Genomic DNA, 26,661 nt, shown 5'->3' with positions numbered 1-26,661 from the left:
CCGTTTCCTTCCACTCGAGCGCGCGGTGACACGAGCTCCCGCATCCGGCCCCGCTGTTCCCGCTCATTTTCGGCCCCCGAATAAATCCCCCGGGGATGCTGGCGAACCGCTCCCCGAATTCCCTTTCCTCCCGCTGCGAGGTCCGCTGATTTCTAGTTTGATTCCACCCTAGTTCTAGTTTTTAGTCATGTTGCGTCCCGTCTTACTCATCTCCGTTCTCTCTGTGCTTGTTCACTCCAGGTGCCTTGACAACGATCCCTTCGGAGCGGACCAGCCGCCAAAATGTGGATACGATGTAAGTAGCTAACGCGTTTTTTTTCGTATCTTGGTGCGCGCGTATGTGTGTGTTTGTGTATTTCGAGGACCCTTCCTAAAGCGTTCAGCCCTCGTTCAAATTGGTACTAATTATTCAATTTCTTAGCCATTTCCGCACGAAATTCCTTCAACATTTCAAGATTTGGTGTGTCCCAATTGCACATCGGTCACTTCCAAAAATCGTTTGGCTGGCGATCTTTGAAAGGCAACAGTCAACAGTTCCATCGATGAGCCTCTTTGAAGCCCCTAGTTTGCACCTGGGCTGGACGCTTTATATGACGGAGGCAACAGGGGTGGGCGCCCCCGCTCTTATGGACCCTTAGGACCTTTTCTTTAAGGAGTGGTCTTTCCAAAAAGATTCATGTTTTTTTTCTCATTTTTTTTTCTTAATACCGTTCAACTGGCGTTACCATGGTGGCATTTTACACAAATTTTCAGAGGAAAACCTCCCAATCACCCTCCTTTAGGGAAGTTTGGAGTGCCTCTACCCCCTTCTCCCTCAGAAGCGTCCGCTCTCTCAATAAGTGCTGGATAAAATGAGCTCTGAGATTGAAAAAAAGGCCGGCAAGCATGCCACAACCCGGAGAGGTTGATTTTGCATCATTTGATAAAAAAAGTACGACAAAAAAACTGACCTTTTGAGGGAGTGAGAACGATAAATAGCGAATTGAGGAAAAACACTGGTGAAGTTTGCCAATGCCTCTCCATAATTTATTGCAAATCTCATCCCCTTTTTTGTGTACCAAGTACATACATGTAAGCACACACTAGCTACTTTCCCGCGATACAATTTGAAACGTCCGCCGTGAAATTAGTCAGTATACTCTTCGTACTATTCTGCGGAGAAATGGGGCACCCTCGCTATTTGATCTGTAAAACGTTTTGGCCGTGGGAAACTGATGCGGAGATCATTTGTATCAGCCAGACTGAATAGGATAATAAACGATCGGATAGATAAGAGGAAAGGTAGCACTATCTCGTGCCTAAAATTCCGTACCCATTTGAGCTCTTATTTGTTATCCCAGGACCTCTCAAATGGAGACAACTGTTATTAGAAAGCTGCACTTATCATCATTTCAAAAAATATACTGTAGAACGGAAAAATTAATAAAACAAAAGGAAAACGTGAAACTTATCACGTGTTTGTAGGGGAGAGGCGAGAAAGGTAATGAAAGATGGCGGAAAATATCATGTTAGATTCTCAGACGAATGATCTAAGTTTAATGTTTAAAAATCAATTGTATTTCTGTAGAAAAAATTAATCAAATCTTCTAAAAATTCCATGCCCCGTTTATAATCTGTTTTTTTTCCCTCCGTCACCTGTGAAGAACGATCTGTGCGTCGTAATGTTAAATTATTCCGACTGACTGTATTGTTAACTTATGTCAGTGATTATGGCAATATCAAGAGACTAATGCGAAAGTCGGTGTCAGGAATGTTAAAAGGTCAACTCATTATCTGGAGTCTGGACTGACCGAATTCGGAAAGTTCAATAACTTTTCAAGTCTATCAATATTTTGATTTTCCCTTCATCCTCAAGTCGTATGGCGGTGTAAATAATGACAAAAAAAATCACGTTTTTAATGCCTAAATAATTACTATCCAATTTTTTTTTCCTCCAAATAAAAAAAAATGTATCGTAAATACAGTGTCCTTCCTTAGCAAATTATCTGCTCTCATTTTCGTATTTATCTAGACGTTCTATTTTTCATCTCGCCTACATCACCTGCCTCTATTTTCTCATGATGCGATCACGCGCGACACTAATTTTGAAATCACAGTTCGGTGACTAATACCGATGAAATAATTTATTTTACGAGATAGGCTTATCAAATGTAAATCAACACAATTTGTGCTTCCTCTCTCCCATACCGTCTCTAGGCCAATCGGCCAATTTTCACTCAAGTTTCATAAAGTACCTAACAATTGACGAGCAATTTTTGGAAAATTTGGCAAAAATATGAGACTGCACCTGCAATGTCGCTAATATTTTTTTTTTTTTGCTGGTTTTATGGCTTCATGTCAAGCACCTTCAGCCAACTATAATCTATGTTTATTGTCCGTAGACATCAAGGGATTTAGGCACATCTATGCCCCAGGCTTTTCAAATGTTCAGGGATTAAGGCCGAGTAGAGTCTGTTTCAGCAGATCTACTCGTCAATTCCGTGAAAATTAGACGCCACCACCGGGATTCAAACCCGGGACCTATTGACCTAGAGTCAGACGCGCTGACCAGGTCAACCTGGCCGGCAAGACGCTAAAATTCGGATATTATGCGGGATGTCCCGGACCATTCTACTTGGCTTTTTCTCGATTATCATGGGTCACGAGGTCAGGAACCGCCGGAACAAATCGAGAATTGACCCCAAGGAAGCCGAATTTCGCCCCCCCCCCCCCCCCGGTTCCCTCTGGTAATCTTTGCGGGCAATAAGGGATCCTCGTCTCACTTTGGTAATTATTAAATCTTAATTAGAGAGTACGGAAAATGTTGACATGAATTGATTCCAAGAAGTTCAAAATTGGCCCATCCCTGTCTCAAATATTGAACCCTGAAGTTGGCAGACAGAGCTCCCCTCCCCCCCCCCCCCCTCGATTAAATACTAGGTCACAAAATTGAGGGAAAGACTCGAAAAAAGGTGTTTTCATAGGTAATCAAGGTGGCGAGGCCCCGGGACCGTCAGGTTCGGATTCCTTCGAGTCGATTACATGTGAAAACATTTTTTACCCCGGTTATCTTTGTCAATTTTGTGACCTAATATTTCATCAGCGGGCCGATTATTGAAATTGATATACAATGCTATAGACAAAGAAGACAAAAGGGACTCGAAGGGATCCTATTGGTGGAAGCGGGTGGTTCGCTATGGACCAAGAAGATGGTCAATAAACTATGCCAAATTTACTTCGATAAAATGTTTATTTTTGAGGAAAGTAATGCATATTTTCCCTTGAGATTGTCAGGACTTGGAATTGCGAGCAAAAAAATCTGAAAAATTGGAGGAAAATAGGTATTCACAAGTTTACTAGAAAATTCGCGTTTTATCAAAGGAAATTTGGCAACGCCTGAAAGTTCATGTGGCGTTCTTCCTTAGCACGGCATTATTAACGTGGTTTTTGCTCGGTATTGATTTACAATTTTATCAGCGTTGGATCAAATTCCACCATTTCTCAAAGTACCCTGGTAAAAATTGGCAGTAGAATGTGTGTTCCAAACTACCATAGACCTAAAGCCGGCTGTAAGATTTCCAATAGCTTCTGTAGCCGGCTGTACAATTTCTGATAGCCTTTTATAGCCGATGACGATTAAGCAACAGCCAGATGATAAAGTTTATGCTAAACGTTACTAAATACGGATACTAGGACTTAGTTAGCTTTTGGACTACCGCTCTCTTTTTGTGCCGTAGTATCTTGATTTATTTTGCGAGGAAAACTCCGTACTTTTGAAGGATGCCTGTCATTCTTAATATGTTGGAGCGCCTTCAATTTCTTATGATACTGTGCAATATCTCTGGTGTGAAATAGTTGCTTCAGACGCCGTGACACGCTGCGGCGCGGCAGGCGGGCAGAGAGCGCTTGCGCAATGCGTTAAGTATCCCTGTTAGGTTTGTAGGCGCCAGTGCGTCGCCGCGCAATGCGTGAAGTATCCCTGTTAGGTTTGCAGGCGCCAATGCGTCGCCGCTCCGCTTTGTGTTAGGCTCTAATATTTAATCTCGCGGAGTCAGCGTTTTTCAACTCATGATTTTGAAATGTTTGCACACTCTGTATGGACCATCTCATTTTAATTGATGAAAAAAAAATATGTTTTAAAGGAAAATATAATGTGTGTTTTGTAAATATTAAGGTAGTTCCGTATCAAACTTAATGATTTCCAAAGCACACAAATTTCTACACAATTTCTTATAGCCTTTTATAGCCAATGGCGATAAAGTGTAAAGCCCGGCGATAGGAACTATAGCCCGACTGTATACTTTTTTATTGCTTCGTATAGCCCGGCTATATAATTTGCTCCGCTTTCTACAGCCAGCTATATGTTTTTCAATAGACTTCTTTAGTCGGCTATAAGAATTCCTATGGTATTTTGAAACACAGCTCGTATCGCTAATTTTTACCAGGGTAAGCAGGCAATTAAGATCTGCAACCTCCCGTCAATTCCGGACCAAATGACTCGCTGTTTAGGTCTCTATGTTAGTGAATACATGCATACTTTAAAACAACAATACCCACATGATCGTACATTGAGAGGTCCCCGCCATGAAAAAACCGAGCTTCGCGCAAAATGTAAATCTCAACTAACTATCCCGTCAACGAGCTCTGTTTTTCGCACGAGGTATCCTTTCACTTGCAAATGAAACGCTCACGCATCTTGTTTTCGCGCATCTTTCAAAGCGGGTCAAGATTTTTAGTTCCAGTCGAAAATATCATTTAGACCATGAAATTGCCTGTGTAAGCCACGAAATCCTCAAATCTGACATTTCAAGTTCCACTCTGTCATGCACGGGAACAAATTTGAACAGAGGGAGGAGAGGCAGGCCTAAGCTGCCGTACTAAGGAAGAACGCCGTATGAGCATTCGAGAGTTGCCAAATTTCCCTCAATAAAATGTTTTCTTTTTTAAGGAAGTTATGAATATTTTTCCTCGAAATTTTCAGGACCTTTCGATGAAATTGCGAACAAAATCATCTGAAAAACTGGAGTGAAACTATTCATAAGTTTTCCAGAAAATTCTTGTTTTATTGAAGGAAATTTGGCAACGCCTAAAGGTTCATACTGCGTTTTTCCTTAGCACGGCAGTAGGGACCAATTCGTAGCCTTCCTGACATAACCGCGTAACTACACTTGACGTTGAACCCTGTTGTCCACGTAACCCAATGCTTTTTCGGGCTCATCTCAAATTGTAGTTAAGTCTTTTTGTCAGCCAAGGGACGAATTCTATACCACTTCGGATCTCTTTTGTTAAATCCTAACTTCATAATTAAAAAAAAAAAATTGCCCCCTCCAGTTTTCTCGCAGTGACGTTTTTTGTTCTGGTAGAATTTTCGGAGCCGATAAATTCAACCTTCGATCAAAATAGCGCCTGTTTCTTAACCAGAGGTCAAAGGAAAACGAGATAGAGCTAGGTCCAAGCTGACAAGATTTTTAGTTTATGGCTGCTCTGCCAACAGGTGTTGATTAGAAAAATATCTAAAACCTCCAGAATACCTAACCTGACCCATCGTTAAATGTGTCTATTAACCCCATTTGAAAACTGCCTTGCTAAGGGAGAACGCCGCATGAACAAGTGAGAGTTGTCAAATTTCCACTTATGAAACGCCTATTTTTAAGGAAAGTTATGCATATTTTTCCTCGAAATTTTCAGACATTCTAGATTAAATTGCGAATGAAATGGTCTGAAAAATTCGAAGAAAAATATTTCGAAATAACCCAGTGAATTTTGTTTTTTGTCGATTGAAATATGGCAACGCCTGAGGGCTTATACGGCGTTCTTCTTTAGCACGGCAGAAATGATCTCTGATTCTCGCGTTTATCACATGTCAAATGATAATAATTCTTGAAATATCTGCACGATATCCAAAGTACCTAATCTGTACAGAGTCTTGTTTTCCCCTGTGGAGAGTTATCTTTGTGTTTAAAATCACATCGGAACTGGAATTTCGTAAATATTTTTCTCGCTTCCCTGTTATCCTATCAGGGGTTTTGTTTTGGTCACTTTGGTTCTCTTACTGTTCCTCGCCAGTAAACAACAGGTGAAACATCCTCTGATGCCATAAATTTTCGAAAGACTAAAAATAATATGTTGAATTTCAGGCATTCGCTTATTATTGTACAAAGTACCTCTATTTGGAGACTTTTTTTCAACTTCCCATCATATATGTCCTTACAAGTTTTCAAGGCTAAATGTTGCTCAGTCCTGTGTCAAAAAATTAAAACTTGATAAGTAACGTCTAATGGAGTTAGCTTAATCATATCCAAAGTCTTCCAAATGAAATCAAATGAATGGAAGCAGGATGACAAAACCGAGCGCTCCTTCAAATCAACGGGTATGCAATTTTGGCTACTCAGGAGTCGAAATAGTTGTATCACGCAGTTCGATTCTTTAGCGCTCTTGTTAAAGAGGGAGCGTAAGGCAGGATACGGTTGTAAAGGCGGATTCTAAGTGAACGTTCATGAGTTCATTTTCAAAGAAGAATACTTATGATATTTTATCAATAACTGAAATTCTAACCGTACTGCGTTTTAATTCCCCACATCGCAAACCACGCTGTGCTGCTCGCAGTCGTTTTGTGCTCGATAAAAACAATTTGCTCTTAAAATGTCAGTGTTTCATTCAAGTGAATTCACTCGGGGCCCGTTTTCATTTCCGTAAGGGTTTTTTCCGATTCTAATTTTTGGGCAATCGCCTTATAAATTATCCCTGAAACAGCTAAGTCCTCAGAGGTGCGTCGGTTTGCCCCCGTAACTTTTCTCGCGGTGTTTAAGATTGATTTAATATTTTTTTTCTTCTCCTATACATACGAAGTACAGTTCAAATATTCTTTCATGATGAATGCATGAAACCTAGCATATTCATGGTGAAAGTATACCAAACTACGGATCTCGGTCTGAGACGTTGCAGACTTCTTGTCATACTTTATTTTTTAACTGAAAAATTATTCAGCGCCACTTTTTAAAAATGTCTGTAATTTTTTTCCTCTGTGCGAGAAAAATTCTGTGAAAAGTTCAAGGTATGACGTTGATTTGTTCTCCTTTAAAAAAAAGGAAATTGTAGTGGAGATTTTCAAAACTTGCAAAGGAGATGCATGGTTTTGAAGTTTCATCGTCGATATCCCTGGTAAAAATTGGTGATAGGAGCTGCATTTCAAAATACCATAGGAGTTCTTATAGCCGACTGAAGAAGGCGATAGAAAATCATATAGCTGGCTGTAGAAAGTGGAAAAAAATCATACGGCCGGGCTAAACGAAGTGATAAAAAATTAAACAGCCGGACTATAGTTCCTGTCGCCGGGCTTTACACTTTATCGCCGGCCTGGCTGTTGCTTTTACGCCATCGGCTATAAAGGGCTATGAGAAATTGTGTAGAAATTCTTGTGCTTTGTAAATCAGCAAGTTTGTACGGAATCACCTTAATATTTACAAAACGCACATTATATTTTCCTTTACTACATATTTGTTTTCATCAATTAAAATGAGAATAATCCATACAGAGTGTGCAAACATTTCAAAGTCATGAATTGAACAACGCTGACTCCACGAGATCAAATATAAGAGCCTAACACAAAGCGGAGCGGCGGCGCACTGGCGCCTACAAACCTAACAGGGATACTTCACGCACTGCGCAATGCGTGAAGTATCCCTGTTAGGTTTGTAGGCGCCAATGCGCGTTTCGCGCTGGCTGCCCGCCCGCCGCGCTGTGCCGCAGCATACCACGGCGCTTGAAGCAACTATTTCACACCAGAGGTATTGCACAGTATCGTACGAAATTGAAGGCGCTCCAACATATTAGGAATGGCAGGCATCCTTCAAAAGTACGGAGCTTTCCTCGCAAAATAAATCAAGATACTACGGCCCAAAAAGAGAGCGGTAGTCCAAAAACTCACTAGTTGTAAGTCCTAGCATCCGTAATTAGTAACGGATTGCATACACTATATCGTCAGGCTGTTTCTTAGTCGCCATCGGCTATAAAAGGCTATAAGAAATTGTGTTGCCGGCTATAGAAGCTATTGGAGATCTTACAGTCGGCTGTAGGTCTATGGTATTTTGGAACACAGATTCTACTGTCAATTTTTACCAGGGATCTCAAACGCCCACGACTCAAATTGCGTTTGAAGGTACCTAATGAAGTAAGTAACGCGAGAAAAGTAACATAAACTTTACTTCACACCAGCAGTGCACCTTTTGTGCGGTTTGTTTTATTCTAACTCTCATGGTATTTCATAGACGATCAAACATAGGAAGAATTTACAGAAAATGAGGGTGTTTGGTGCAGATCTTTTCCATCCATCAACTTCCAGCAGACCGTTAAAAATCTGTGTTGCTCACGTCATTTTGCCCTAAGTTCACATTGCTCGTAATTTGCAACAAGCGGAAACCTAAACAATAAACAACGTTAGGTTTGCTTTACATTTATTGCAAACGCACGTAATTTTACCAACGTATTTATTATTTATAATTTCATTATTTAATCGACGTTTCTTTGGTATGTTTCAGTCATGTCCAAAACCGAAGCCAGGATACATAAATGTTCATCTTGTGCCACACACCCACGATGACGTAGGCTGGCTCAAAACAGTTGATCAGTATTACTACGGAAGTAAGTGTGCACATGTGTATTTTCCATTTCCATCCGTGTCTTTTGTCAGCAATGAATTCGAATTAACAGGGGCGATTCGGCCCACCGAGACGTGTTCCTTTCATCACGTGTTCTCCTCTCAAAATTTTGAAATTTTTCAATTCTAAATCAAGCATTCGAACTAATAGTCATTAATTATTTACATTATATAATAACATCAAGATAGAAACCAATTTAGAATTTATTCCCCCATTTGAGAATTAGAATGGTTTTCAACGCAAAATTACGACTAGCATGCGTGTAGGGCGTCTTCATTTAGACTTAGTATATTCATCGGAGACGTCAGGTATGCGCGTGCGTGGAAAGGGTGGCCCAAATTTGGCAATGTCGGAATTTTTTTGGTCTTACCCCCTAAAACTGATCCATATGATCAAAAAACACTGTCTGCCAAGTTTCAGCGAAATCGAATAATATTAACCCGTGCCGACAGAGCCATCATTTTCAAATGGGATTTTACATTGAAAAGCACTTTTACCTGGAAAAATCCATTTCCCGGAAAATGTGTTGTTTCTACAAAAAATCTGAGGTCATACTCGGCTAGATCTACGGCTATCTCGGCTATTCTAGATGTTTCAGTTGTTTCACCGCTATAACGAGGGGTAAACTTTTTTTTGAAGGTGTCCAATACATCCCTGCCCCCTCAATTTTTCCTGTTAAAGCCGAGTATGACCTCAGATTTTTTGTAGAAACAACACATTTTCCGGGCAATGGATTTTTCTGAAAAAAAGTGTTTTTCAATGTAAAATCCCATTTAAAAATGATGGCTCTGTCGGCACGGGTTAATATTATCTGATTTAGCTGAAACTTGTCAGACAGTGTTTTTTAATCATATGGATCAGTTTTAGGGGATAAGATAAAAAAAATTCGCAAAATTAAATTCTGCCGTGTATAATTGGGCCATCTAGTGCGTCACTGATTGTTTTGATCAGGTTTATTCGAACATTCGTTTCATTGACAGCGTTGCTGCGTAACAGATGCAGTATCACCGTCATTTGAAGGCGCAACTTGTTTCATCTTCCCAGCGGGGGCCTTGTCTCCATCAATCAATTTTCATAACGCACTCTAATATTTTTTCCCGTTTTTTATTGCAGTCAACAATTTAATTCAAGATGTAAGCGTCGAGTACATTATCGATTCTGTTGTTGATGAACTGAAAAAAGACCCTGAAAAAAAGTAAGTTTTCTGAAATATGTTTCTTTATCACTTCCAGCAAATAATAACATGATTTCAGATTAAGACTGCCAATCTGATTTTTCATTCAAGTGAAAAGATTCAAGTTATTTCTCTTTGAATTATTATTGTCTCAATTCTTGTTCACCATTTATATATACCAGGTATCCATCTACAGAGGATACTGAGGTGTGATCAAATCGGACTCAATAAATCATAACTTTGCCTTCCCTCTTTCTGAAATCAGTTTAATTGGAAACATTGTAGTTTGATGTAAATTTTGCTGTGCTATGTATCCAGGTATTTTTCGTCCTCAAGCAATTAAACGTTTTTTCATGTTCGATTACATGTTTGTACGCATGATCCTATGGTTTTTAAAAACAAGTTCTGATGCTCTTAAGGTCCCATATGTTCCAAATAACCAATTTACGTTGTTTGAATAGGTTTATTTATGTCGAGACAGCATTCTTCTGGCATTGGTGGACTAGGCAAACGGAGGAAAGACAACAAGATGTGAAAAAGCTAGTTGCTGATGGTCAGCTCGAATTTATCGGAGGAGCATGGAGTATGAATGATGAAGCTGTTACTAACTACATGTCAATCATTGATCAGTTCACCTGGGGTCTCAGGTATGCATATACTTACTTAGATATTACGTACATGTTATTTTTTTATTTTTTTTGCTGATATCCTTTGAGAAAGTAGTTGAGCAATCGAAATTAGAGAAGTGCGTATAAATTTATATTCCCTCAGGAGAGACTTAGCTCATGTCTGAAATTCGATCAATGTCGTGTTTAAGTGGAAACTACTGAGTGAACTGAACACGAGGATACCCTTGGTTCATGAATTGAATAATTATTGGAGATGATATGACAAAATGATCTAATCTGCTAAAATACAGGGTGGCCCAGACCTACCGTACCAGGCCTTTTTTTCGGTTAATTTGGGTCATACGAAGTCCAGGATCGCGGGGATGAATAGAGAATCGACCCCAAGGAATCCGAATTTCATGGTCCTAGAGCCCCCCTAGCGCCCCTTGGGTGGTAAAAGGGGGGTCCGTACTTCAAAAGTCAGGGTTAATGTCAAAATGTTGAAATTATTTCATCGGAATCAGAACGTACGGAAAATTTTAGCTTAAATCGACACCAAGAAATCCAAAATCGGCCCACCCGTGTCCAAAATACCAACCCCTAAAGGCGGGGGACAGAGCCCCCTTTCAAAAAAATTCAAGTTCGTTAAATTGACGTGGAGACTCGAAAAAAATGTGTATTCTTGGGTAATCGACCCCAAGGAATCCGAATTTGAGGGTCTCGTTGTCCACAGAGACTTTTCTGATGGGGCACAGGGGTAACGTCCACACCGGTTAAATTTGAAAGTTCAGAGTCCCCCTGTGCCCCATCAGAAAAGTCTCTGTGGACAACGGGATCCTCAAATTCGGATTCCTTGGGGTCGATTACCCATGATTACACATTTTTTTCGAGTCTCCACGTCAATTTAACGAACTTGAATTTTTTTGAAAGGGGGCTCTGTCCCCCGCCTTTAGGGGTCGGTATTTTGGACACGGGTGGGCCGATTTTGGATTTCTTGGTGTCGATTTAAGCTAAAATTTTCCGTACGTTCTGATTCCGATGAAATAATTTCAACATTTTGACATTACCCAAGTAGCAGTGACCGTGATAAGTTGCGATTTGACCGGAGAATGTATCGCGATTTTATCGATGGCGATTTATTGCAATATTATTAAACAAAAAATCGTGATAGAGTGAGATTAAATTTCGAGTTTATCGAACGCGATTTTATAGAGATAAAATTGCGACAAAATTGAGGATAATCGCTCAAATATCAATGATTTTAGCGATTTTACCGCCAATAAAGTTGTAAATTAATCGCCACTTAATTTCAAAACATCGCAATTTTCCCGTCGAAAAATGCCACTTCAGAAGCGCAAAAATGAACTTCGTTTTGCGATTCATCTGTAAAATCTTTAGAATTTCCTCACATCATATTTATAGTTTTTTTTATAAATAAGTCAAGTCTTGTCGTTTACTCATTCAGTAAGTTCATTTCAACTAGATTAGTTGAATTTTGAAGAAAACTCGATACCTTAACTTTTAGCGTTACTGTTCTCTTTGGTAACCACATGGTGGATCCTGTTGTCGCTCCCATTTGGACGGAGCGTCATTTCAAAGTTGCCGCCATTTTTTCGAAAACCTTTCAGATTTGGCGGGTTACCTGTTGCGCTTTAGCCAATCACCTTCCTGCCATGACATTACGTCATTTCATTGTTTACTTTTTTCCCACGAACAGTTGTTCTGACTGTTTTGACTCTTTGAGCTCACGTAGAAAAATTTTTGCATATTAATAGGAATTTTCGGAATTTTCCGTTCACTATTTGTCATTCTAAGTCCAACTTTAAATTTCTTCAGTCCGAAAAGCTCCACCCCTTTAACTAAGCGTTCTCAATATAAAATGAATACCTTTCCGTGAGCACTGCTATGGAGTGAACATCATCTGTGCATTGCACTGAAATGTTAAAGAAACATCTATTTCGATTTTACATTCGTATGTATACGTTTCATTTTGAGTTTTCTTTTTGTATACAGTTAAATTATTTAATAATTTTATCAGTGGTCTCATATTGTTTAACTTATTGCTCTACTACCGTTGATGTTGACAGCATTTATGTCCATCTTTCCAAAACATTTTACATTCATGTAGGTACATACCTATGATACAGTCACGAAACACCATGCCACGAAAAGTGGCGGGTGACGGGCGGAGGCAGTCGTGCGGTCCAGTCCATAGTTGAAGGGTTGAAGCGCAAGTATTGGCCTGTAGTTGAGACGGGATAACGACTGGGCCAATACCTGAGCTTCAACCCTTCAAGGATAGACTGGATTGGCCGACTGGCTGGCTGCGCCCCTCACCCGCCACTTTTTGTGGCGCGGACTATAGTGCTACATCTCATGAATGTCTGTTTTCAAGAACAGTTGACAAATTTTAATCACACTCATCATGATGAAACTTTGAAAGAGATACTATGACACATTTCTCTCAGTATCTACCTCAATCATCATCTTCCCTCTAAAAATCTTTGAAATTCTTAATTCTGTCTTTGAGGTTAGAGGTAATACAGAATTCTTGCATTTCATCAAAGTGCCTACTTTAAAATCTTGCTCCCCTGTGTGAGAAGGCATTATTTTCATCCACTCTCATACTCTTTCGATGCGCCCAGCAAAAATGTGCAAGAACGGCAAAATTTCCTCTCTCATATAAAGAACTTCGCTATAAGATGTTGTGACAACGTTTTTGCACAAGTTTTGTCGGGCAGGTAATCTTTAAACGAGCATGTCTGCTCATGAGGTGTTAAATTTCAACATGAGCAGTACAATTTTTTAGTGGGTGCTGATAAAATTACTGCTTTGTCGCTTTTTTTAGCATAACCCTGACTTTTGAAGTACGGACCCCCCTTTTACCACCCAAGGGGCGCCAGGGGGGCTCTGGGAACATGAAATTCGGATTCCTTGGGGTCGATTTCCTATTTATCCCCGCGATCCTGGACTTCGTGCGACCCAAATTAACTGAAAAAAAGGTCTGGTACGGTAGGTCTGGGCCACCCTGTATATGTGTTTAATGAATGGGGAATGCAGCCAGATGACGTCACTAGGCGGTGCATTTTCTCACTTTTAAATATATTTTTATACTATTTCCCATATCAGAAAAAAAGTATAAAAAATCCTGCGAAATCAGCTCTTTAAGATTTTTCAGATGAAGCCCTAATAAATTTGCATGCAAATTCTCCATTGTAGTCAGTTTTCGGCAACAGTGGCACAATTTTAAAAGTAGATAGTAAATTTTGATGATTTAGGTTCCCATGTGTGTGATCTTTCTTAAATTGGACAGCTTCAAAATTTTGGTTAAAAAAATATTTTTTTTGAGCCTCATTCTTTGAGAAATTTTTCACTTTAAACTAAATCCTTCCCTGAAAAAATCTCTGGCTCTACTGCTAACCTTGGCCTTTTTGAATATCATGACCCCTTATCAAAACTCAAGTTGTCACTCCTCTTTTGCTGTCCAACAAAATTACCCATCAGATGCACACAAAATACCACCAAATGAAAACTATATCCACCTACAACTGCAGTATGGTAACATGCTTACCAATATTTTCAACAATTTTATCTGTTTTATCCAAGAAATCTGCAATCAATACAACTAGTTGAGTGTCTGCATCTTGTATTTATAATCATGAAATGATAATAATGCATCAAATTCCTTTTCCAGGAAGTTAAATGACACTTTTGGCAACTGTGGACACCCAAAAGTGGGCTGGCAGATTGATCCCTTCGGCCATTCAAAAGAACAAGCTTCCCTTTTTGCGCAGTTAGGATTTGATGGATTCTTCATGGGCCGCATTGATTACCAAGATAAGCGCCATCGTCTCAAGACCAAGGATATGGAAATGATCTGGCAAGCCAGTCAAGATTTAGGTCAGAATAGAGCTTTATTTTTATTCCTTTTTTTTTTAAATTATCATTACCGGGAGAAAAATTTGTTCTTAATTGCGATGGCTCCCAAGTGCAACTACCAATAGACTGGACACCAGTTAGAGGCCACTCTGCGACTTTTAGCTATCAGCCACCACTGGATATGGAAGCCTGGTGATATGGGGTTAGACCAAGTCACATTGCTGCAACCCACTAACAAATTCTCAGAGATCACACTCCATATGAGTGAAGTCCTGGCAGAGATGAATGAAGACAATTTTTCCGCCCTTGGTTTTCCAATTGAACATTACTGGTAATTGACTGAAAGTCACCTGTGAGCCGTATTACACGACATGCTCAGCATTTTTCTGTCAAAATATTGTCTTAATTGCCAGTGAAAGTGGAACAGATTATCAGTTACCTAGTGCTGTGCTGGTGAGGTTTTTCTTACATGGTAATGTGTGAACTGAAGAAAATTTGTTTGTAAAAGCTTGAGAAAAATATATAATGACAGAATTCCTTCAAACCTATATTCACAATTTTTACTTTGTCATCATTGTCATAAGTTACCTATTAAACTGCTTAAACATATTTGATATGAATTTTTGGATTTTAAGATTTTTGGATCGATTAAAGAATTTTCTACCTTGCACTGTTCAAGGCTTTTTCAAGATCCAATGCAACAATTTTTAGGGGAAAAAAATTCAATGTTCATTTCTGTGAGAAATATTTCGTGTGGAACACTTTTATTAAATAGAGGTGCATTAAACTCTTTAATGGTTTTGGTTTTCTATTTTTTAAAATTGTTTAATATTTTTTATTCTTTTCTTTTCAGGAAGTTCCTCTGATATCTTTTCTCATATCTTGTACAACACTTACAGTCCTCCTGATGGTTTCTGCTTTGATATTTTGTGCTCTGAGAACCAAATTGTTGATGACAGAAACAGCCCAGAGTACAATCTGGATAAAATGGTATATTCATTTCTTGTCACTTTTTTTTCTTTCTTTTTTAGTGGAGGGGAGATGTTTCTAGAGAATTCCTAATTAGACGATGAGCAAAAAAGTAGACTCTGCAATTCTGAAGAGGAGCCAATATTTACTTCAAAAGAAAAACTGTAGGAATTAATTTGATTTTACTCCAGATGCGCCAGATAAAGGTTTCCTAAATTATAAATATTCTCAGTTGTTTATTTCTTTATATTTTCTCAATTTTTCTTCTCCCCTGTAATTTAAAATATTTTAAACGATTATTTAAAAATTTGTGCACTATTTGTTGTATCAATCAGCACTAATAAAAACTATGTAAGTGCAAAACCAGCAAACAAATTCGACAAAAATTTCATGAGTGAGCCTGGAGATTCCACGCTGTTTTGGTGGAATAAAATTTTAATGGTTTGCTACATTTTTCTGCTTTCAGTTAACAAAGTTTTTTCAATGGGTATCACTCCAAAAGTCATTCTACAAATCTAGTAACATCATTCTAACCATGGGTAATGATTTCACCTATCAGTACGCCCACTCATGGTACAAGAATATGGATATTCTAATCAGGTGAGTCTTACTTATATTGCAGCCGCAAAATTAGAAAAGTCCTTTGGTGTGTAATTTTCAGTCCTGCCTAGCGTTTATTTCAAGGCGTCGGCCAGACAAAACTTTTGCGGCCCTTCTAACCCCATTTCAGATTTTTCTCTTCCACTGAAGCATCTGTTAATTTTGTCTTTAAGAGATTTTGGTTGACTTCTAGACTTGTCTGTGGAAAGTGTGTTTTCATGTTCAGGAACTCTTGTTAGTTGGCTGTCTGAGCCAATTCTCTCTGAACTTAGGTCCCTGTCAGCTAGCCATAGGTAATAAATTTATCTATCGATTGAGGCATAAAAGTTTGGATTGTCTCATTTAGTATGTTTCTCTTACACATAGGTACTGTCCATATGTCATAGTGTTGACTGAGTGCTTACATCCACAAATGAGGAACATAGACACTTTTTAATTCAATTTCACCGCAGGATGTCTTTAACTATTTATCGATTTAGACACTAAATTTTCCAGTGGTTTTTTTTAGCAGTTTTCCAATTTTTTTTGGGCTAAATTTTTAATTTTAAAAAATGAAAGTTAACAGCAGACCTATCTATTCATGGACTAAGGAGACAGGTTGATCAGAAAATGAGGTACAGTAAGATGAATTGTGGAGAATCAAAAATTCAGCGGTAATTTGGTATTTTACAGGGAAGGCAATAAGCAACAGAGCAATGAAAGTGCAATTAATATCTTCTACTCAACCCCATCATGCTACCTGAAAGCAGTCCATGATGAAAAATTGTCTTACTCTGTGAAAGATGATGATTTCTTTCCGTATGCCAGCGACCCGCATTCATACTGGACCGGCTACTTTACATCAAGACCTACGATTAAATTCTATGAGCGAATGGGCAACAATTACATGCAGGTGGGTCTTAAAGTTACACTGCTCATATTTTTCCAGACCAAAGTTGATTCGGAATTTTTCAGCGATTTTCGGTTAATATTTGAGATAAATCAAGAAAATACATGAAAATGAAACATTAAAAATTGGAGGTAAGTGTTAGAAACTCATGCTATCATTGGAGGTACCTATGTCGTTGATTTGTGTTGCTCCACTGATAGCTGTCCCATTGATTTATTACGTAATGGAAGTATTTAATGGTAGAAAACTGAAAAATGGACCATTCATCATCAGATTCTTTTTTTCTTCCAACAGATATTGAATCGTGAAGTGAAAAATGCTCAGCGGAGGAATTCCTGGATTGGAATGTAATTACTTACCTAATCAAGTAATACAAAATGCAGAGTCCTGTCGTCAGAACTTTCACAATTTATTACCTTATTTATTTTAATTAATTAACTTGAGATATTAAGTTTCTTAATCATTCTGCTTATTTCAGGTATGTAAGCAACTGAGTGCGTTAAATGAACATGGGCCAGAAGAGCAGGTCGAACTCAACCAAATGAGAAGTGCAATGGGGGTGATGCAACATCACGATGCTATTACTGGCACAGAAAAACAACATGTAGCCGCAGATTACGCAAGGCAGTTGGCGGAAGGATTCGCCAAGTGTGATTTGCTTACGTCTGCAGCACTGAAGTAGGTATACCAGATATGTGAAATTAGTAACCAGCTTGTGAGTACTTACGCCTTGTCTCTACGGGACGTTTCACAGGATTTTTCCCAAGTTCGAATCGCGCAGGAATGAATCTTCTCGACTTTTTCTCTGTTAAAAAACACAACAAAATTGCTTCTTCTTCTTTTTAAGCCGTTCTTGGGACTCCTTAATGACTCTTAATCGGCACTGTGATTAGTTTTGAATAACTTAATATTTTTCCCAACTTCGCAAGTGAGATTTTTCCTTGAGACAAATGCCATGAAACGTACCGTGGAGACAAATGCTTCGACTTGACTTGCGCATTATGTGCGAACAGATTTTTTTTTAATTCATACCCCGAGAAAGAAGATTAAATAGCCTTGAGTTATGGAGGTTTTAGTCTTTGTACTACTGTTTTGCCAAAACCTCTTTTTCCTGAGGGGAGAATTCAAAAAATTTCCTCTCTGAACCCCTATAACTATCTAAGGAGGTCAGGTTTTGAAACTTTATGGGTCAAAAAACCGAAGTGGATTTTCAAACAAAGTAGTCAATTCTTGAGATAAGGTTAAATAATCTCTGGAAAAATGTCTTCACAGAACTTTATAAATAAAATACTCTTATGATGATCTAAATTACATACTTTTCCTTGATTTCAGTAAATTAATGAAACTCTCTCCTCATGAAAAGCAAGTGGATGAGGATATGACAGAGAAACCCAAGCACTCCTTGCCAGAAGAAAAACTCTCATTCCAATCTTGTAACTTGTTGAACATCAGCTCTTGCCCAATCTCTGAACGACATTCCCGTTTTGTCGTCACTGTTTACAACCCCCAGAGCCAAAACGTCTCAAAGTATGTTCGTCTTCCGATTGTAAATCAGGCTACTTACACGGTCTATGATCCTGAGGGTATGTATAACAATCTTTTATTATTGACACCCATTGTTTTTTTCTTCTTTTTTTCCCTCGGAAGAAAGAGCACTTCCAGTATATGTAACAATGAAGGGCCACAGGCCAATGTAATTTATTAAGTATCAAAGTAATTATCAAAATTGCAGGAACTGTCTGATCATTGAATATTATATTCCAGATTTTGTTCTGCCATTTAATATGCTTCAAATCGGTTCAATTTATGGGTATCGGTATAATTCTCTCAAAATTTCAGTAAAGATATTTCTCAAATTAATTTTCTCACTCACAACAAAATGTGATCTTTCCATCGCATCTTTAAGATTCTTCAAACATAAACCTTTAACAATATTGCCACCATTTTTATTTAGAAAAAAATGTTCTCTGAAAGAATATGACCCGGATTGCATGATGTTGAAATTATTTGACCATTTAAACTAGATAATGACAGAATTTTGTTTTCTGCCCTTTCTCATAATTTTAGGTAAAATTTTGGTGACACAAATTGTCCCAATTCATCCTGCAGTGCTGGAAATTCCAGGAAGGTCCGCGCTGAGTCAAGCTACTCATGAACTCATTTTCCAAGCTGAGGATGTACCTCCTTTAGGCTACAAATCATATTATGTGTCCCATGATTCTTCGGCTTCTCATAATCTTCATGTGACTGTATCATCAGATCAACACATGAGTAATGATGTAAGTTGCACATATTTCACTTAATTTGTGCTGTAGCAAGTCTAAGTAAGGACAAGAGGGTTTTGCACAAGCAATAAAGAAAAGTTATTATCCATTTTTTGGAACTATATCTGATGATAATGTAATGTCTTTGATTTCTTAAAAAAAATTGAGACGTAGTAGATTTGGATGAAAAACGAATAAATAGGTAGGTAGTTGATGAAAAGTAAACCATTTGGATAAATTTGGATGTTTTTTATGCAAAATGTCCATTCAATTAGTTTTTATTATGATGACTAGGATTTTCCAAAAAATTTCAAAAATCTGTCCGTCCCTTTTGTCATAAAACAGTGCCTCACAAAAAATAAAATTTATCTTCTTTTTGATGCCCAGCCAAAGTATTACATCAAGAGTGGCGGTAGGCACCCTCAGGGGAGGAAAATGACATCCTAGTAAAGTCCTGATAAAAGGTGGCAGACACTCTTATTCATACATAACTCCCTTAATCTGAAAACACACGTATGCATACAACAAGCATTTACAAATATTTATGGTGCCTCTGTAATCAATTAAGTATGTGAATGAACAATATTTAATACTATACTACTAAAATTTTCAAAGTTTATTTAAGTTAATAGTTACTTTTACTCTGTCTGACTGTTGATTTTAACTAGAAAGTATCAGTGAAACTTGATCCGTACAACGGTCCAATCAAAGGGTTTGTGAAAGAAGGCTATGAGGTGGACATCGACCATAGCTACTATTACTATCAGCCAATGGTTGGCAACAATGAAATTTTCGCCAATCGCTCATCTGGAGCTTATATTTTCCGCCCTAATGGAACTGCTAGAGTCATAAATGATAAGCCTGCCCGAGTCTTATATAAAGGTATTTCTCTTATATTTTCTTTATTTTTAAAGTTATCAAGTGCAATTTTTGCACATCCCTTTCCTTAATCTCAGAGGCCGGACTGGCACCAAACAAGTAACCAGGAAAATAATGACTTATCAGTGCTTTTAGTTGTTTTATTGCAGTCTGAATGATGTAAATAATCCATCCTAGCAACCCTAAATATCAACCAGCCCACCAAAATGTTTACTGGTGTTTCTCCCTGCTTGCACTGTATCCTCTCTGCATTAAATACCCTTACAAATGACCATAACATGTGATAAACGGTGTAAAAATCCGAATAGCTGAAATTGCGCTGCCAGTGAACTGTAGGGGTTTTCTAATTTTCAGACTTTCATTAATCGGGATTTGTCAGCAAAATATATATAATGAGTTCCTACAACTTGTCGTGAAAAGGATGAATTCATAAGTTCCTCAATTTACATTGGTTTAAATTTTTATATTTTAATTTTGAAACTAGAAAATATTTGATCCTGCTCTGGAAAGTTTGAAACTTCCCATAATATTTTCTTTCAACACAGGAAAACCAACTGCTTTTATTTTACAAAATTTTGGATGATTTTTCTTTTGAGAAAAGAGAGACAGAAATTTTGAATTACTGTAAATGAGGCACTCATTGGTACGTTGTTTCCTATTTTCACCATTAATTTTTAACATTTCTTTTCCATTTTGTAACTTTTCCCCTCCTAGTCGCAGAGGCATTGTAGGCCCGCTCCATGAAACACGATTATTCAAAGAATATAATCAAAGAAAAGTAATGAAATTATGATAGAACCTATATTGTCAAGTCATATTTTCATTCTTTTTCAAAGCAAACTGCTATACGTCAGTGGATTTTGATGACGAAAAATGTATAAAACTTAGTCATGAAGAAAAAAAAATTGAAGAGGCTATCTCTAATTTTATTGAAGAGAAATTTAACAATGCACTAGAAGGAAGAATTTTGAAAAATGAAGCAGTTTTAATCGAAGAATAAAATTTTTTACAGGTCTTCTTGTCAATGAACTTCATGTGACCTACTCAAATTGGACAAGTGAGGTAGTGCGGTTGTATGCAAACGAGCACTTTGTTGAATTTGAGTGGCTTGTAGGACCCATTCCAATGGAGTAAGTAAAAACTTGAGTATGCTCTTTTAGTCATTCTTTGAGATCATCATGGTGAAGGCTAAATTTTCAGAATGCCGAGTCTAGTTTCCTTGATTCTCTCATATAATTCTCTTTGAAACGCTGAAATAAATAAATAAATTATTACCCAAGTTAAAACCTTTACTACTTTTAATGCGTATTCCTCATAATTTTTATCATTCATAAGTTGAATGTATTTACCCAAAGCAGGAGGAACGATCTCCATTGTGACATGAGTTCTATCATACATGTATCCCTATGGGTATCAGGGCCCATGTCATTATAGAGATAGTTCATTTTGATTTAAATAGTCCAATTGAGTATTACTCGATTAAAAACAAAGGAACACCAAAAGAAAGATTAACGAAAACTAACTCTATGGTACTTTGCGTCACATTGAATATGTACCTATTTATCTAATAATTAGCCTGGATTAAGGGAAACATAGACAGAAAATAGAAGTTTTTTTAATAAGTTTCTTACTTATATTTTATACATCTATTTTCTTTCCATTTTCTTTTTATTTTATTTTTCTGTTTAGAAAATAGACAATTTCTAAATTAGTGCTAGACAGAAAATAGAACCTCATGCTACTTGGGATTGAAGACTTCCACTCCCAAACACAGGAAGTTAAAAAAAAAATAAGTTTACTGTATTTTTTACGATACTAAAGAAACAGAGTCAAGATACCTCCCAAAATAGTCTATAGAACGAGTACTAAATTTGTGATCAATCTTCTTCTAATTACTCACATCGTTTTATTATTTTTGTTGATTTCAGTCAAGCCGGGAAAATCAAGTTTGGAAAAGAAATAATCAGTCGCTTTGATTCCAATATCGAGAGTAATGGTACATTTTACACTGATTCTAATGGCCGACAACTCTTGAAACGTACTCTAAATGCGAGACCATCATGGGATTTCCATGGCGAAGAAGATGTTTCCTCGAATTACTACCCAGTCACCTCCAGAATCGTAATCAATGATGCAAACGTTCGATTGGCTGTTATAACCGATCGTGCCCAAGGAGGCTCAAGTCTTGGTAGCGGACAAGTCGAGTTGATGGTAATTTTTTTGCTTTTAATCGGGATGAAGTATACATTGCTGACGCTTAACATAACTATTTTTTCAGTATTGTGGCATAGAATTATTTCCCCTTCCAATTAATAACACAAGTCATCTGTAAAAAGAAGTTACCTACTTTTAAAAGTACAAGGTTCATCATCCTTCATATTTGTATCAAACTCATAAATTTACAGCATGATGCATTCATTTTATTTTTGTGATCAACCAATGATCACAAAAATAAAATAAAAGAAAATCCAAATAGAAATTGATGGAAAAATATTTACAAGATATGATGACTCTACTTAGGAGAAAGAAAAATGTTGACCCTCCAAAAATTCTTTAAGTATTTAGTTTCGTCAAGAGATAATTTCAAAGTCTTAACTCTCTTGAATTCATAAAGCAAGATGCACATTTTCAAGCAAAGTTTTGTTTTAGCTCTTTTTCGGTGCCAGATCTTTTAATGATTGTTAGTCTTACTGAAGACATTGTTACTACTATTTATAAAAATAAAAAAAAAAAAATCTCAGTGATCCTAAGTTTGTATCAGCATTGTGTGGGCTTGTATCAATAAAAATTTGACAGCTTCCTATTTTTTAAGCATATTTTTTGTCTGGTGAAGGTGTTTTGGTTTCATGAGATGAATTTTTCCTTCCTCTTAAATTCTTTGATTTTCTTCAGTAAATGTTGTTCTATTGCTATTGTAAACATCACTTTTTGTTTTAAGTTTTTATATTCTCTATAACTGACGGTAATAAATAATTTCTGTCTGTCTTTAATTTTATCTATAATTTCAACGTGTCCATCTTTATCCTTAGGTGCATCGGCGGTTGTCCCATGATGATGCATTTGGAGTAGGCGAGGCTCTCAATGAAGAAGCCTTTGGCAAAGCGTTGGTTGTCCGAGGAACGCATTATGTGACAGTTGGCACGAATCTCCTCCAACCGCAGATTGAAAGACAATTGGAGATAAGTAAAATGATCGGTCCATGGATCTTTTTCACTCCTGTTGGAGATGTGTCTTATAGTGAATGGTCACAAGCCCATAACATGCAGGTAATTTAAATTTCATTGAAATCATTTTCTTTCAAATTTCTGACATGATTATTTTGTAATCGATTCTTTCAACATAATCATGCTTATGTATTTGGAGAAACAAAATATGTTGCAAACAGATGGCCAGTTTTGAATCTTTATAATGTCAGAATAATAAAATTCAAAGGCAACTCTCCCCTAAATTATTTTACTGTGTACCAATAAGAATCGAATGTGTATGTTCTCTCCATTTGGATGTTACTTAATTTGCGGCGTTGAGGAGAGTATCAAAAATATTTTGCAAAGATTAAACCCCATCAAAACTTTTTTAAGAAATTTTTCATCACTTCTTCCATAGTCAGGTTTTCATTCTGAATTTCAATTTGAATCTTAAGTATGCTTTACTTTTTTTTAATCATCTGATATTTCCAATTTTCCTGCAATAAACCAAAGAAAGAGCCTGTGTACCTACATTTATCATTATTCCTGGAAATGATTTGCAAAGAGGGAGATATCAACGGTGAAACTGCAAAAATGCATGTATTGATTGCAGTGTTTTAAAATCTACTCTCTTATTGTATTTTTTCTAAGGAGCCAAACCACCTATATGGCTTGAAATTTTCACAGAATATTCTTCACACAGAGATTCATTTTAGAAAATTAAGCATGACAGGAAGTCTACAACGCTGCAGTCTGAGATATGCATTTCTGAAATTTCAGCTTTAAACGAGAATCACATGAGAGTACCTATAAAGCTATAAAGTCTTGAATTGTTAAAATAATTGTTCATCAAGCATCAACTTTTAATTTAATAGTTACGTTTGGTACCTACACAATGCTACATTTAAAGCCCTAGCTAGTTATAGGTCGATAATTCACAATATTACTCATGAAAAAACATGGTTTAATAAATTCTCCCTCATTTATATTTTTTATTTTAATTGCAGTATTCTGGACTAGTCAATGCTCTTCCTGAAAATGTACAAATTCTTACTCTTGAGCCCTGGAAAGAGCGCTCTTTACTTTTAAGACTGGAACACATTTATCAAAAAGACGAAGATCCTATTAATAATGCAACAACTGTTGATCTGCAGGTAAGTTGAAGACATTAACTGATTTTGAACCAGCACTGATTGGATTTGCAAAATCGAAGCTCTCAAAAAACTTTGAGTTTTCTTAATGACATGATTAATCATAAGAATTATTGAGGTTAAAAATACACTTTAAAAGAAGGAAATATTTGCCTGGATTGGATAAACACATAATTGGATTCATCCGGAAGACATTTGTAACTTCTTGAGCGGCTGATTCTGCTCATTTTTTGGGTGATTTTATTAGGTGCCCTAATAATTAAACTGAACAAAATTGTAAACTGTATTAAGTTTTTTTCAATGTTCGATTTCAAGTTCCCGTTTTTCACATGGTTTTTAGATAAACTTAATTTCATGCAGTACTTAGCTATAAATCGATGGAATTCTTACTGTATGTACCTATTTCTTGATAAGCAATGTAAATAATATTTTCAACTGAACGATGAAAATTTTGAACACTTTCAGCCTCATTCCACATCATAACTTTTTGAAGCCCCCTCTGATTTGTGAGGAATCATCCCTTATTAAAATTTAAGTAAGGAATATTTAAGTAAGTAAGGTATATTCAAGTTTAAGGAAATTTAAGTAAGGCTTGAACTCGATTAATATATCTGGTACTTAATCTATTCGTTCTCATGTTTCAGAAATTATTCAAACCGTTTAGAATAAATTCAGTCAAAGAGACAACGTTAGGTGCCAATCAATGGTCAGAAGAGTCCAGTAGACTGAAATGGTTGCACGAATCCAACCAGGTTATCGACGGAGATGAAAAGAACTCAGTCCACCAAGCCAACCCAGCTGGAGCCTCATCAGATTATCAAGTTGTTCTCCATCCAATGCAAATCCGTACCTTTATTGTAGATGTCTCTTTTCTTAGCTAGTTGTGATATTAGATGTAAATGAGTGTTGCTTAAGACTTTTTGATTAAGTAAATTTTTTGTTGAAAATTTAAGTTTTTTTCATTAAATTCAATCCTGAACAACCCCCCTCCGTTTCCATTTTATTTACTCAAGGGGAAACAGCAAAAGGAGAAGTTTTGAGGAAAATAATTGCTATAATTTTCATAAATTTACAAGTTAATAATGTTAGCTACCTATCCTTCAAAAGTAAATACCTTTACTGGGACATGAAATGTACTGTTCTGCAAAAAGTCCGCAAAACATTGCTAATTTGGTATTTTCTTTAAAACAGGGAGTGAAGCAGGATTACGCCTGTTATTTGGTGAAATTAAGCCAGCTCCTTTCAGCTATGCCGATAAAAAGCAAAGCAAAGAAAATTGTTGCAGTTTCGAAGGTCATTGTGCAGTTTTTGTAGTACAAGTTGTAGTAAATATATTCTGTCAAAAACTCACTACCAAAATAAAAATTTTAATCATCTAGAGGTGAGTTTGAACTTTCTTTCTGCCATAAGGTTCCATGTAATTTTTGAAACCTTGAACATGTGTATCTTGAAATGGGAAAAACTACACCCATGCATCTTTTCCTCCAAGCCCCTCAAATGAAGTTGATAAGATTGAAGAGTAATATTGTAAATGTGTAGTTCAAATAAGTTGTCGCCCCTGCTTCTAGAGACCCTATACACCAAAGGAAAAGTTTGTGCTAATTTGTCCGAGGTAAAAAGCTAATTTGCCTGGACTATCTCGATTTTGACCCTCAAAAGTTAGACCATAGTACCCTGAGGGTGCGGCTTTTTTCCGGTCATGTAGGAAATTCGACGAAGTCCGGGTAGCAATCGGTTCTATCCATGAAAATAATAGGCTCTATAAAATTCGAGCCAATTTGAAGCTTTTTTAGATGATGCCCCAAAGGGATCAAAAGTACGCGCATAGTTGATGGTACTCCTATCGATTTTTCTCGATTTTCGGAGGAGGAAAACAATTTTGTGAAAAGAGTCGAATTCTACGCAGTTTGAGGCGTAGAGTCGATTGCGCCTGGTCCCGAGACTCGCCGGAGATTCCGGACGCCCAAACGTTATTAAATACGGATGCTAGGACTTGGTGAGTTTTTTGGACTACCTCTCTCTTTTTGTGCCGTAGTCTCTTGATTTATTTTGCGAGGGTAGCTCTGTTTTCTTAAAGGATGCCTGTCATTGGAGCGCCTTGAATTTCTTATAACACCTCTGTCGTGAAATAGTTGCTTGAAGCAATGAAGCGACGTGGCACTCCGCGACCGCGGCCTACGGGCAACAAGCGTTCCATGCGCATGGGCTCCTACAAACCTAACAGGATACTTCACGCATTGCGCAATGCGTGAAGTATCCCCGTTAGGTTTGTAGGCGTCAGCGCGCGTTTCGCGCTGGCAGCACACCGGCCGCTGAATGACCCGCCAAGTGGGATTTTCTGATGAGAAAATCTCCCGAGCCCGGTGAATCCCGCGGGGAGCCTCGGGACCACGCGCAATTCAATGTCTTTGAATTGATCCAGCGCCT

At 37.5% G+C, this 26,661-nt stretch overlaps 1 protein-coding gene and 1 long non-coding RNA gene across 2 annotated transcripts; both read left to right on the top strand.

The window, feature by feature from the left end:
- On the top strand, positions 1-25,181 carry LManII (Lysosomal alpha-mannosidase II). Its single transcript, XM_019052941.2, has 17 exons — positions 1-295; positions 8,517-8,619; positions 9,750-9,831; positions 10,272-10,457; positions 14,113-14,318; positions 15,151-15,287; positions 15,733-15,866; positions 16,539-16,758; positions 17,234-17,433; positions 18,088-18,338; positions 18,823-19,034; positions 19,688-19,901; positions 20,911-21,028; positions 21,827-22,109; positions 22,928-23,164; positions 24,091-24,237; positions 24,879-25,181. The coding sequence occupies exons 1-17, from the start codon at positions 188-190 to the stop codon at positions 25,113-25,115; spliced, it is 3,075 nt and encodes a 1,024-aa protein (XP_018908486.2). The 5' UTR covers positions 1-187; the 3' UTR covers positions 25,116-25,181.
- LOC140224172 (uncharacterized) lies at positions 2,919-4,095 on the top strand. Its single transcript, XR_011899416.1, has 2 exons — positions 2,919-3,914; positions 3,966-4,095. It is a non-coding gene; the product is annotated as an uncharacterized lncRNA (long non-coding RNA).
- Positions 25,182-26,661: the final 1,480 nt, after the last annotated feature.

This window comes from Bemisia tabaci, chromosome 3 (assembly GCF_918797505.1).
Source record: "Bemisia tabaci chromosome 3, PGI_BMITA_v3".
NCBI classification, from domain to species: Eukaryota; Metazoa; Arthropoda; class Insecta; order Hemiptera; family Aleyrodidae; genus Bemisia; species Bemisia tabaci.
Note: the sequence above shows the minus strand (reverse complement) of the source record. Positions and strands in the feature narration are given on the sequence as shown.